This window comes from Mugil cephalus, chromosome 8, assembly GCF_022458985.1.
Source record: "Mugil cephalus isolate CIBA_MC_2020 chromosome 8, CIBA_Mcephalus_1.1, whole genome shotgun sequence".
Classification (NCBI taxonomy): Eukaryota; Metazoa; Chordata; class Actinopteri; order Mugiliformes; family Mugilidae; genus Mugil; species Mugil cephalus.
The window spans coordinates 1,511,504-1,525,063 of record NC_061777.1 but is presented as its reverse complement, the minus strand read 5'-3'; the positions used below and the strand labels follow the sequence as shown (position 1 = coordinate 1,525,063).

At 41.3% G+C, this 13,560-nt stretch overlaps 1 protein-coding gene across 3 annotated transcripts in view; it reads right to left on the bottom strand.

The window, feature by feature from the left end:
* Nucleotides 1-2,898: 2,898 nt before the first annotated feature.
* prdm6 (PR domain containing 6) overlaps nt 2,899-13,560 on the bottom strand; it is an 83,215-nt gene continuing 72,553 nt past the window's right edge. For 2 of the 3 annotated variants that reach the window (XM_047592919.1, XM_047592918.1), the window contains exons 8-9: nt 10,032-10,208; nt 2,899-4,542 (exon numbers count right to left, since the gene is read on the bottom strand). In XM_047592919.1, the coding sequence (XP_047448875.1) occupies nt 4,428-4,542; nt 10,032-10,208 (292 nt within the window). In that variant the 3' untranslated portion in view covers nt 2,899-4,427. Of the gene's footprint in view, nt 4,543-10,021; nt 10,209-13,560 lie in introns of all 3 variants that reach the window. The other variant, XM_047592920.1, reaches the window with a different exon arrangement.

Here is a 13,560-nt window from a genome sequence, read left to right as displayed (position 1 = left end):
CGTTCGAGTCCTGCAGGAATTCCTGACGACTCTTCCTGACTGTGTCTTAAAGGAGATTAAATGCTGGATTTACCTTCATGGGGCCGGACGCTCGTCTCTACATCTGGCTTCATCTTTTTACCTGAAAAGGAAACAAACTCTCAGTTTCTTTTTTTTTTATTCACAGCAGAAATCTGTGGTTCAGATCTGATTAAAATCTTTTTTCCAGGTTATTTCATTTGTTGCTGCTTCCACCCAGTTTCCCAGTGAGAAATGACCGTAATTATTAGTTAATTTGTTATTGCTAAAGCTTCTTACATCATTCAGTCGTATCTTTGAGCCTGTGAATGTTTTATATTATTTAGGTAGAACTCATAAATCTTCTTCCTGCACATTCCTCACATTTTAACTCGTTCAAACAAATAAAGCTCAAAAGAGTTTTCCTCCTCCTCCGTCTCCGTTTGTTTTTCCTCTTTCACACTAACTGCTTCTAATTAAAACTATCGCTGCCATAATCTCATTACGTGAAATCTAATCTGGGCTCATTCACATGCTTGTCAGGCTGTAAAAGTCCTGAAACTTCTGGTCGTGTGATCATTTGTTTGGTCTCGGTGGGTTCGGATCCGGTTTCCCACGGTAAAAAAACCTCCGTGATTGATGCCTTGACGCTGCGGCTGCGTTTGTTTTGGTGAATTTGTCGAATCCTCGCAGGAATAATCTCAGAAATCAGGGAAGTGGAAAAGCCAGATCGCAGCCTGACGGAGCCGAGGTCAGAGCAGAGCGGCCTGAGTTACAGATTATTAGAGGGGAAGTGAAGGCATCTGGAGACGGAAACCGCTTAGCTTAGCGTAGCTTAGCTTAGCATAAAGGCAGGAAACAGGTGGAAGTTAACAGCTCAGCTCTAATTAAAACAACAACAGTTTCCTCAAGTTCATTTCATGTGAAATTGTTTTAAAATTGAAGTTGGATTCCAACATTTTCTCATTAGAACTAATTTTAAAATGAAAGAAAACATTTAAACTTCAGGTTTAAACCTAGAACAGATAAAAAATCATCAAATAACACATTTCATTTTATTTTAAACTATAAAACATCTCATTAAATAAACTCAAATAAAAAGGCTCCAAAAAAATTCAGGAACTTTCAACAGATAATAAAGTGAAAACTGTGTCAGAGATTAGTGAAGAAATAATAATAATAATTAAAAACAGATGAGCTGAGTTTAAAATGAATTCCATTGGAAATTACCACTAAAAGTAATTTATTCATTGCACTAAATAAGGACGACATGCAGATCCCAGGACGTCTTAGCTAAGCGCTAAATTACCTGGTGACGGCTGAAGTAAAACCAGCTTTAGTTCTGTTTTATTCACCTGTTGTGATGAAACAGTTCAAAGACTCACGTAAAACAGCAACACGAGGAAACTCACGTGACCAGAGGCGCTGGGTGGACGGGAACCTGCCTGGTTTGGTTTTATCCGTTAGCTTCAGACTAAAGAGTCACAGATGATCTCAGGTATCAGCGCTGAACCTGTTCAAACTGTTCAGACACTTTCAGACACTCACAGATCACAGGTTTAGACACGGAGCTAAAAGGAAAAGTTAAAATACAAAAAGAGGAATAAAAGCACAGAGAGCGGCGTAAGAATTAAAACTGTACTTCAGCTTTATTTCCCATGGAATAACGTCTTTTTGGTTCTTTGTCATCGGGTTAAAAAAGAGGGAGGAAATCATGCAAACAAGATCGAGTCAACGTGGATTCGTACGAGTCTGTTTGACATGAGGCGGAGGAAACGATTCCTTCACTTTCTGTTCACATCCAACTCGAGTTATTTCAGCGCGTCAGGAAACACAACGTTTACAGAAGAGTCATTTAATGAGCCAAAACATTAGGGACACGAGTCAATGTGTTTTAATCTAAATGACTGAAACACTGAAGGGACTCAAACGTCAAAATAATACGAACACAGACAATAACAAACGTTAAAAAAACACAACTCAGTCATTACAAACTAACAAGGAACAACAGGAACTTCATGAAGACTAGACTCAGATTTACTAGAGTACGTAGAAGAAGGAGGAGAAGAAGAAGAAGAAAAAGAAGAAGAAGAGGAAGAAGAAGAAGTAGAAGAAGAAAGAGAAGAAAAAGAAGAAGAAGAAGAGGAAGGAGAAAAAGAAGAGGAAGCAGAAGAAGAAGAAGAAGAAGCAGAAGAAGAAGAAGCAGAAGAAGAAGCAGAAGCAGAAGAAGTAGAAGAAGAAGCAGAAGAAGAAGAAGAAGCAGAAGAAGATGAAGAAGAAGAAGAAGAACAAGAAGAAGGAGAAGAAGAAGAAGAAGCAGAAGAAGGAGAAGAAGAAGAAGAAGAAGAAGAAGAAGCAGAAGAAAGAAGAAGAAGCAGAAGAAGAAGAAGAAGTCGTCTGATCTGATTCAGGTTCTTTAACGTGAGAATAAAACGGTTCTGGATCCTGATGTGAACAGAAAGTGAATTTGTTCGGACTCTGGTTCAGATTCACATTAAAGTTTAATCTAAATCATTTCCCTCGTGATGCGTCATATAAAAGTTTTCTATGTACAACATTCTGTGCTCTGGTTAAAGAGACGTTTCACTCGGGTTCAGAAGCGTCTGTACGTTTAACACAAATGAAATGTCGGGTTTAGATGCTTTAGACTCGCTCTCTTTTAAAAAGAGGAAAGAATCGTTTCTGTTTGTGTGAGAAAAGTAAAAGCTTCTCGTCCCCGTAGTGAAAAACCTCTGAGCTTCAGTTTGACTGCAGGTTTACATCCATCACCTTCACCACTCAGTTGGTCTTTGGAACTATTTTTATTATTATTCTTATTATTTATTATTAATAAAGCTTTTTTAACTCTCAGGCACAAAAACCTATTTGGTGTCGACGTGTTGACGTGTTGACGCGTTGACGTGTGCGTTTAACCTCCACTCGTTTTAATACAAAGTGTCGTAATGACAGAAATATTTACACATCTGAGGCTGATTCCAACATGAACTGTGTAGTAAATATATGTGACGACATCAGTCGATGAAGATGAGAAGAGTCTGGAGCTGACGTCCTTTGTGCTGCGTCCACTTCACTTTTCTTCATGAACCGTCGGATTATTTCTATAAGAAATTACACACGTTATCTCTTCAGTATTTCCCTCCGTTAACTTTACATTAGAGCTGCTGAAATTAAATTATCAACATTTAAAAACAAAAGTGCCAGAAGCCTGATATGAGTAGGAAGATAAATATAATTTATGTGTCTTTTTTTATAGGGTTCAGACTCGTCCTCGTGGTTTTGTTTGTGCTGTGAAACTCGTTTGTGTCGTTGTGCATCCTCAGTCTGTTTTGCTTTGGTCGCGTCCACTTTGGCTTCGCTGCTGCAAAAAGATAAAAAGAAGAAGTAAAGCTACAGACAGACGAACGGACACAACGTCCGCCCGCCTGAGTTTTTTTGGTATTTCACTGCTTTCGTCCCGGTTTGGAGAAAAGAGTTTTTCTTTGGATGGAAACACGTCAAGGTCCCAAACGTCTCCAATAAATATCCTCATGGAAAAGCTACGTCCGTTAAGTCCGACTCCTCCGACGGAAACAAGAGAAGAAGAACAGAAAACAGATCTTTGGTTTGGATGAATCGATTCTCTCCAGCGGGATGAATGTGGTCGGTCAGTAAACGCACCACGTTCACATCAACCTCGGCTTCCAGACGCTTCCACTCGTCTCCGTCCACAAAGAAACTCCGTCACCAGCTGCACCTGCTCGTTCAGGACGTTTAAAGAGGAACTTTAACTTAAACACCAGGAACCAGACCTCAGGGGAAGTAACACTCGCCTGGAGTTGGATTTTTTTAATTATAATCTCAGATCGGATCAAGAGTTTAACTTTTTCACATCACGAGCGACAGACGTCACAAACAAACTCAAACGAGGGTTTGAGTTTGTTTGTGAGTTGATTTCAGATCAATAATTTGACTAATGAATCAGTATTTGCTGGTTTCTATTTCTGCAGCACATCCTGAAGTTAAATATGAGCTTCTCTGAGTGGAGACGTGGACGATAAAAAGGTCTGAGAGGATCCGATGCAGAAGCAGAAAGACTGAACCGTCATATTGTACAGCTCAGGTTTTGTCTCCGGGCTTTTCTGGGCCTTTAATTATCTCCTCTCACAGTTTGGACTTGAGCACAGTGAAGCTAATTTCCAGAGGCAACAGCTCCGATCTGCAAACCATCTGCCGTCTACGTTGTGAACTCATTAACTGCAGCAATTGATCGAGGCCGCGAGTTTCCCTGTGAGCTGTGCGGTGTCACTACCAGCAGAGAAATAAGATGAGAACCTAGAAACAGTGAGAAACCCGGTGCAGCTCGGGTGGAGAAAAGGTCCGAGTGTGGACGGAGGCTTGAAGCCGCGAGGAAACGGTTGATTGATGTGAACGTGGCGCTGAGCGGTCGGAGGTTAATCCACCTCGATGGACTCGCTGCTCTCGTTCACCGGTTTGCACTCGTTGGGGAGTCGCTGGTGGCGGCTGAGCTGGGTGGCCTGCGTGAAGCTACGGTCGCAGCGCTCGCACCTGGACAACACACAAAACACAACACACGGGCGTCAGCTTCCTCTCAGGTAAACAACACGTCACATCACACAACACACGGAGACACGTCTACAAGTGTCTCAGTCTAAACTTTAAGGAGACGTCACCATGTTCAACGCTTTGGTTTCAGGGTCAAACCTTAGAATTAACTTCGAAAAAAAAAAAAAAGGAAAAAAAAGGGAAAAAAAGAAAAAAAGAAAAAAAGGAAAAAAAAAAAAAAAGGAAAAAAAAGGAAAAAGGAAAAAAGGAAAAAAAAGAAAAAAAAGAAAAAAGAAAAAAGAAAAAAAAAGAAAGAAAAAAGAAGAAAAAAGAAAAAAAGGAAGAAAAAAAGGAAAAAAAGAGAAAAAAAGGAAAAAAGAAAAAAAGGAAAAAAAAGGGAAAAAAAAAGAAAAAAAAGGAAAAAAAGGAAAAAAAAAGAAAAAAAAGGAAAAGAAAAAAAGGAAAATAAAGGATAAAAGGAAAAAAAGAAAAAAAAGACAAAAAAAGAAAAAAGAAAAAAGAAAAAAAAAGAAAGAAAAAAGAAGAAAAAAAGGAAGAAAAAAAGGAAAAAAAAGAGAAAAAAAAGGAAAAAATAAGGAAAAAAAAGGAAAAAAAAGGGAAAAAAAAGAAAAAGAAAAGGAAAAGAAAAAAAAGGAAGAAAAAAAGGAAAAAAAACAGAGAAAAAAAGGAAAAAAGAAAAAAAGGAAAAAAAGAAGGGAAAAAAAAAGAATTAACTTTGTTTTAGGCGCTCGGTTGAGATTTAGAGAAACTAGACTCGTTAAGTTTCGTTCTAGTAGCTTGTTCAGTCTGAGAGTCTGGAGGAGGAAACAGAACGAGGACGAGAAGCTTCTCTCTAGAGAAGCTTCTCGTCCTTGTTCTGTTTGACATAATCTGAGACATAATCTGAGACATAATCTGTCAACGATTCATTGGAAACAGGATCTGGATTCGTGGACAAACTACGGAGGTTTAAATCTCTGGGTGACCGGCACAAAATAACCCATGAAATGTTTTAATAATATGAAGAATCATTTTCTCTGTAGACGTTTTGGAGGAAGTGGAGTTCTTTTTTATGCATAATTTGTGCTCCAACGTTGTGAAAAATGTTAAAAACAGAGAACGATAAAAAAAGAAACTTGTGTTCTGGTGGATGTAGTTATGAGTTATTTCCTTCTCTTCACCCAAACCTCAACCATCTAAACCCAGAACCAGACCATGACTGAAGTGTAATGTTCAGCCTAAAAACACCAGGAAAAAGCCGACATGTCCTCACAGCACTAGTGTGAGTGTGAGTCCGGCCCTCACAGCGTAATAAAAGCCGGTCACACACACACGGTCCCTGTTAACTCTAATATCCAGTGACAGTACAAAGTGAGTGTGAGGCCCCGCGGAGCTGTAATTGTTGCCCTGATCTTCACAACCTGACCGACAAATTACACACACAGTCCACCTGTCAATAATCTATCAGGCCGGCTCAGAGGTCCCCCCCCCCCCCCACACCCCCCCACCCCCCCACCACCCCCACACACACATCCAGGCCTGATGAGGCACCGTCACTGTCACTTCCAATAGGCACCGGGAGCAGAAGGAGCTTTTAGTGAAGGGGGGGGGGGGGGGGGGCATTTAAATGTATATAAATGTGTGTGTGGGGTGGGGGGGGGGGGCGGCGTTGTGTTGAGGTATTGGACCTAGCGGACCTGAAACAGGACTAACGTGCTGGTAGATTGGACGGTTTGGTCACAGGAGACGTTTTTAAAGTGAATCTGTGAATCTGTGACTGAACAACATTCATTCATTCATTCGTTTAAACTGAGGTTTGGTTTTAACTTCATTAACACAAAGATGAGGGAACTAACTGGTTGATGCTCCTGTGTTTTAGGTTGTTTTATCTTATAGCTTCACATGTCCTGTCTATTGTGAGACAGTAACTTGTCCAGGTTTCCTCTGTAAAGGATCTGAATGAGACTGACCTGGTTAAATGTGGGTTAAACAACAGAAAATAAAAGGGTCCCACATCGGCCCTGATGTGGCTTCACAGTTTTACCAGTTTTAAAAACACAACAGACTTTTCTCTCTATTAAGATGTAACATTTTCTCTCACGATGAGTTTAAATAAAAAGAAAACATTTTCAAATCACTTCTAACACTAATTAAATTGTAAACGTGTTGTGTGTGACAGTGACACTTCAATCATGTAGTTTCCTCAATGAGAACATTGAGTCAAACACTTTGGTCAGAGTGATTTTAATTACTTTAATTAATTAACGGATCATAGGACAAACATTCATCTCATCATCTTATCTATAATAACTACGTCCTGATTGTTGTTATTTATTTCAGGTCTGCTATGAACTGAAACCACCACCCTGTGGAGTTCTTCTTCTTCTGTTGTTTCAGTAGCAGTCGGTTGTTTGGTTGGAAGAAGAAGTTATTTAATGTGTAAAACTGAAGAGGAACTTCAGTTTATTCAAGATGTTCTCTGGACTCTGATGTTTTTACCGACTGTAAAACCATCAGAGAAGAGAGAAGAAATGTCTCCAGGATCTTCAGTCTCCAGATGTTGGAGACATGGTTGTTTTAAATAAAGTTTTTTTTTACTGTCCCCCCCTGTGGAGTGTCTGTGCAGGGCAGCAGCCATGTTTGGTGACGTTAGAGGACTGAGCCTCTTACAGGAGCTTCCACCTGAACCGTCCTCATCCTGTAAACGTTGGGCGATCGACTGCTGCGTCTTCAGGTGGACGTTTCGTGTCCTCATTTGTCTGTAAATTGAGAAAACCACAAACAGCTCCGGACATCAAAGCTGCTGTGAAGCTGCTCTGTCACAGCGACTCATCCAGCAGCACAAACACGAGGCTGTTCTCCAGCAGAACAAAGAGCCACCGGCCTCTTTCCTCAGCGGGAAAAACAACACCGAGCAGTTCGTCCTGACAAAAGTCACAGAGACGCTTTAATCAGTTTCCCTCAAGGATCAGCGACGTTTCAGCTTCTCTCTCATCTCAAGCTCTGATGGACAAACGAGACACAACGCGAAGCAAACCTGAAGCGACTGTGTTCAGTCACAGCGACATGATATTCACATGTTTCCCTGAAGGAAGCAGCTCAGACAAAACTCTGATCACAACCTTCCAGCTCCCACTGAAAACAACTTCTCCTTCTTTTCCTTCTATCGTTTCAGGGTTGGACACAAAGATGGACACTTCTCCTCCTCCTCCTCCTCCTCCTCACCAACATGCCAGTTCATTAGGAACACTGCTGATATCCTTCCAACAGATCAGTCACCGACTCTTCATTTAAAGCACTTCTTGAACCACAAATGTACAGTTTCTAAGTGTTGCACTTATTGAACTCGTGCTGTTGCAACACTGCACATTTCCCCACTGTGGGATAAATAAAGGATTATCTTATCTTATCTGGAGAAGGTTCTGGTATTCGGCCCGAGTTTCAAATAACACGGAGATGTTGACTCAACTGCTTTCACTTTTCGTACAACTATTCAACGGACACATGTTCCTATTATTTTGACACTGGGGCCTCAGCTAAATAACAGAAATGTGACTTAGATTTAAATGCATTCACCAGTTTCCCTAATGAACTGGCAGGTGGACGTGTATCGTGTCAGATCGTATTTTAGTTTGACGTCCGTGTAAACACCTGAGTTGGACCTGTAATGAGAAGGCGAAGGCTCATAGAGACGGAGACGACACCAGGAGGCGGCGAACGGGACGAACCAGCGAGCGTCGGTGCTGGAAAAGCTGCCGACCGCACAGAATCTGTGGGAGAATAAAGTTCACAGTCGTCCCGGTGACAAAGTGACAGTGGCAGCTTTAATCTATCCGCTGCGTCGTCCGAAAGGAGATAACTCCCCGAGGCCATCGATCCGCTAAAGATTTCTGACGGCCGTCCGTGATTGTCTTTGTCCCGCTCGGCCTCCGCGGAGACTCTGAAGTGCTGATGAAAAGGTTGTGGGGGGGGGGGGGTTCCCTCTGATTGCTTATTACAAACGCTGATTTGCTTTCAAGTGGATTTCTTGTCACTTCACTTTCACGCCGTGATCTCTTGTTCGTTCCCGCTCGGTCTTCTCACCCCTTCGCTCCGCGTGTCGATGACACCTTCGGATTCCTCTGATTGCTTATTAAGAGCGTTAATTTGCTGCACGTCCTCCACTATTTAAACCCCTTATTTAGCTTTCTTCCCTTTCTGTTGCAGCTCGTCCTGCCCCGTCCTCGTCCTCTCCCCCGTCCCCCTGGACGCTGACCTCCTTATTGTCGTCCACGGCTGATGAGATGACAGCCTGACAACAGCCGCGTCCACAAACCCCTGATTGCATCGCGGCTTTTTCCCTCTAATTATATCAGGCTTCAACAGAAAATAAATAAATAAATAAATAAATAAATGGAAATGAGCGATCGAGCTGCTCCTGTATTTACACCCGTCATTTTTGCTGAAGCTCTGATTTACAACAAGGGAAAAAAAAAAGGTGGAGATGTTTGTTTCAGGACGTCACAGGCGACCGATAGTAAAGCAGATGATTATTACAGATACATCATGAATAATAATGGAGGGAAATAAAAGTAGATTTTTTCTATCAGCAGGACTGAAAAAATACGTGAGATGTTCTTTGCTTTACTTTTAAAATCAGTAACACTTTAAAAACGTATCAATTCATTGATTCTAATGTAACTACATTAATGAATTATTTCAGGGTTCATCTATAAGAAAAGAAAAAATGTTATTCTAGTTATAATTAAGTTCATTTGTTCAACCACTTTTTAACCTCTTTAAAATCAGTGGCAGTGAATCAAATGGTTTAATTCCTCTAACGTGATGTGAATTTCACTTTCAATCAGCCTTCGAACCTGATCAGCTGATTTTCACCCTGATTATTTTCATCTCCTCTACGACGACAGATCAGACGACACAAGAATCATTTCACCAAATATCCTGCAGCCACAGAAACTGTGTGTGTTGCATTTTATTTAATTATTTTATTTAAATCAGGACTTTATCTGTGTTGCTTTTATTTCCCAGGGTCCAGGTTCAGTATCAATGAGGAACTGACAGAGAAGAAACAGTTCAGAGTTTATTTCATCTCTTATTTGAATTACACTGTAACTACGAGGATTTCTGACCCTTTGATCTGTGATTTTCTACATGATGCTGATAGAATGAATAATATGTTTGCACAGTTTTCTCTGCACTTACACATGTTGTGTTTTTATTTGTTCTGATTATATTCTACCTTGATGCTGCATTGATTTTATTGAGCATAATAATAATAATTATCAGGATTTCTTAGTCGTTCACACTGAAAATAATCTGCGCTGCTTTGACCCTTTGAGTCGATCGATCAATGAGCTGATAACAGAGATGACTTGTTGTTCATCAGGTCCTTTAAATGAATTAGTTTTGGTTAATCAGTCGTGTCTGGGTGCTGTGTTTATCTGCCGGCGGGGGGAGCAGGGAGGGTGGTTGGGGTACTCACTGTTACTTACTTGAACGGCTTCTCTCCCGTGTGCGTGCGGATGTGGTTGTTGAGCGTCGTGGCGCCGGCGAACGCTCGGCCGCAGTATCCGCATTTGAAGGGTCGGTCGCTGGAGTGCGTCACCACGTGGTTCCTCAGCTCCGACGGCTGAGAGAAGGACTGGGAGCAGTGTCCACACTGGTACGGCCTGAGGACGGGGACAGGGACAGGGACAGGGACAGGGACAGGGACAGGGACAGGGACAGGGACAGCAGGGTCCGTCAGATCTATAACTGTAGTTCCTCTAATGTCCACTAGAGGCTCCAACAGTGAGTGAATCCCCACAGACCATGAAATAAACATGTTGACATCCTGGTCTCTACGGGACGTTTGTTCACTCTGACAACTGTGACAAAAGTAAAATTTTAATGATATGAAGACGTAAATTTCAGGATAATTGACGAGCTCCAGCTCATTTTTGAATTAACTGGTAATTAGCTGGTAATTAGATGGAGACGTCACACTGAGTTTCAGAATGATGCCTCTCCATATATTTGAGTTTATTCCTTAAACTCTGCTTCTTTGATTCCACACACATGTTTTATTTATGGCTGAAAATCATTCAGCTTTTTCCTCCGTGTTCACTTTGTGTAAGAGTTAAACTAATTAACGTGATTAACGCTGGGATCGTGTCTCTTTTACACTTTGATTCTCGTTCTCCATCTTGTGATGTTGCTTCTTCTACAGAAACGACATCTTTTCCTTTTTCTGAGCTAAAGCTTCATGTAAAACAAATATATTGATCGTCGTATAAATTAAAAGAGTCAAACGAACGGCGACACAGAAACAGCCGGAGTCAGACCCCGGCTCCTGGTTGCCATGGTAACGTGACCCCCATCCACATCCAGGCCGTGATGGTGACTGGACCATACATCACTCTGGGTGCGTTCGGCCCAAATGGGAGTTTCATAGTGGGAGTGAATGAGACTGAAACAAACAACCCAACAATAGCAGAGAGTCTGCTAATAGAGTCCTGCTTCCACACAGCAGCAGATCTAATCTCACACGTTTCTATTTGCTGAGCTGAACATCGTCTCCTCCTCCTCCTCCTCCTCCTCCTCCTGCTGCTGCTGTTGCTAACGTCGACTTATTTTAACCTAGAGGACAAGTTCACTGTAAACGCTGCTCGGATCCTGTTATCAGATGTTAGAAATATTTTAAAGTGTGTTGTCAAACAATAGAATCGCAGCTTTTTTATTGGTTTTAACTGTGTATAAATCAGGTGATGTGAAAGGTTTACACCAGGTGAAACTAGTTCACAGATACTGAAACTAAAAGTCAAGCAGAAACTGATGTTTATGTCCTTATATTCCACATAAATCTAAATTATTTAGATATCTCCGTGTTGATCAGGTTCTTATTATTATTATTAGGTAACGTCTGAACACAGAGACTCACGTTCACACTGATTCACATCATTGGCCGTGAAACTGAACTGGAAAGATGAAACTTTCAGGTTTTAGCTGCAGAAACGTGTCGGCTCCATGTTTTACATCAGAGATGCTAAAGTTAGCAGCAGCAAAATACTCTTAGAGTAAGACTTTATAGCTGAAAACATCACATTCATTCTGAATGAACGAAGGTTTTCTGAGCCGACGAGCTGTTGTCATGTAGCGACACTTTTACAGCATCTTTAAAAACGCAATTTACAAAATCTACATATGAATAACAATAGATGTAGAGTTTGAAGGATGAGCACATGAACCAGCTGCATCATTCAATCAAAAAAGAAAAAGCCAGGTTCTCCTGAAATGTTTCAGGAAACGAGTGTGGAAGTAATGCATCACCTAAAGCTTCTACTTTCTGGCCAGTGAACATGATCTCGGGGAGTTTTTCTGTATCCGAGTCAGATTGTAAATCCTCCCGAGTCACGTTTTACAATTTGTGACATTGGCTTATGTAAATAAAACAGACGATTTTCAACGTTACATCCTTTTGTGTGTGAGTAGGAAACGTCTTCCTACGTATATTCAGAGCCACACTTGTTTATTCCTGGGAGACAAACACTGAACCGCTGTGTTAGTTGTTAAAATGTCTCTGGTTTTCGCGGCCGCTGCCTGAAAATAAAGAGATTCTCATTCTGAAACCAATAAGACAAAACTCTGACATCAGTACCTTACAAATAGGTAAAGAGCCCAGAACTAGAGTAAAACAAATAGACCAACATCTTCACCGCTCTAATAAATCACAAACACCTACAGTTCCCCGAGAGGACTTCGTCCACAACACACACACACACACACACACACACACACACACACGGAGGAAAGTAATAAGAGTAAAATAGTGTAATACAAAATCGAAAAATTCTCACTTGCAGTTTTCCACATAAAAGGCGTCTCGCCGTGGGGGCGGCTTCATTTATCAGCCGGCCGGTCTATAAGTTCACGCCTCAGTGGGCCGCACCACTATTTATTAGGTGGGTTTTCTATGAAGAGCCGCATTGATTGTGAATAGTTTAAGTTGATGAATGTGTGGATATTATTTATTAAGGCAGCAGGCCGGGAGATTAATGCCCGGTTATTGTTTATTACAGTGGAGCGAGGAAGAGGAGGAGGAGGTGAAGCATAAACACCTCCATCACACACACACACACACACACACACACACAGGTACGTGCATATGCAGCCTAAATATTTGCAAACACAAGCAACATGTAATTATGATCCTAAGTGCACGGATACCACACACACGCTGGCGTAAACAGATTTACTGCCATGAAACAGGTCAGAACAGGTTGGTGAAAAATAAGAAAAGTCGCAGTCACGGCTGATTGTGTCACTTCCTGCATCACATCTCATCATCTCACAGCGACATGTAAATACTGTTAAAGCAGCAAAGATCCGTTCAGATCGTATGGACGGGGTCGTACTCAGGCTCCTCAGTTACATCGCTGATCTTTTAACTCGTGTTTTTGATCTGATCTATATTATCAGAGCTCTTTGTTTCACCTTTTCTTAGATGAACATGTTCACATTGTCCCTGGTTCATGGATTTATGACCTTACACTAGTTTTAAGGTAACAGAGCAGTGGAGCTGAGCTGCTTTACCACTTAATATCTGCACTATCTAATTGATGGAGATGTATTTTCTCCTCTGAATGGGTCGAAGTATAAAATGAAATCCAGATGGAGAGTCACCAGTGAGTTCTGAGTTTAGCTGAGACTGTTCTGTTCGGTTCGTGTTGTTACTGACGCTATTCACATAAAACTGAAATAAAAGCAGAACATGAGAGGCAGCGACTACAGCAACATGTTTAATAAATATAAAACAAGCTGATGAGAAGTGACAAAGTGCAGCCTTTACATGTCAAGAGTTGGACTTTTTACTTTCACAGAGATAATATTTGTTCTATTGAATAACCTGATTAGTAACCGATCCTTCAACGTATTATTCTGCATCTCCATTTTTCTTTTATCCCGCGAACCTGCTTCTCCTCTGCGGAGCATCTGTCTCTCTTGGTGGCCGTTAGCATCCTGCAGTCGTTCAGTCTGACCGTG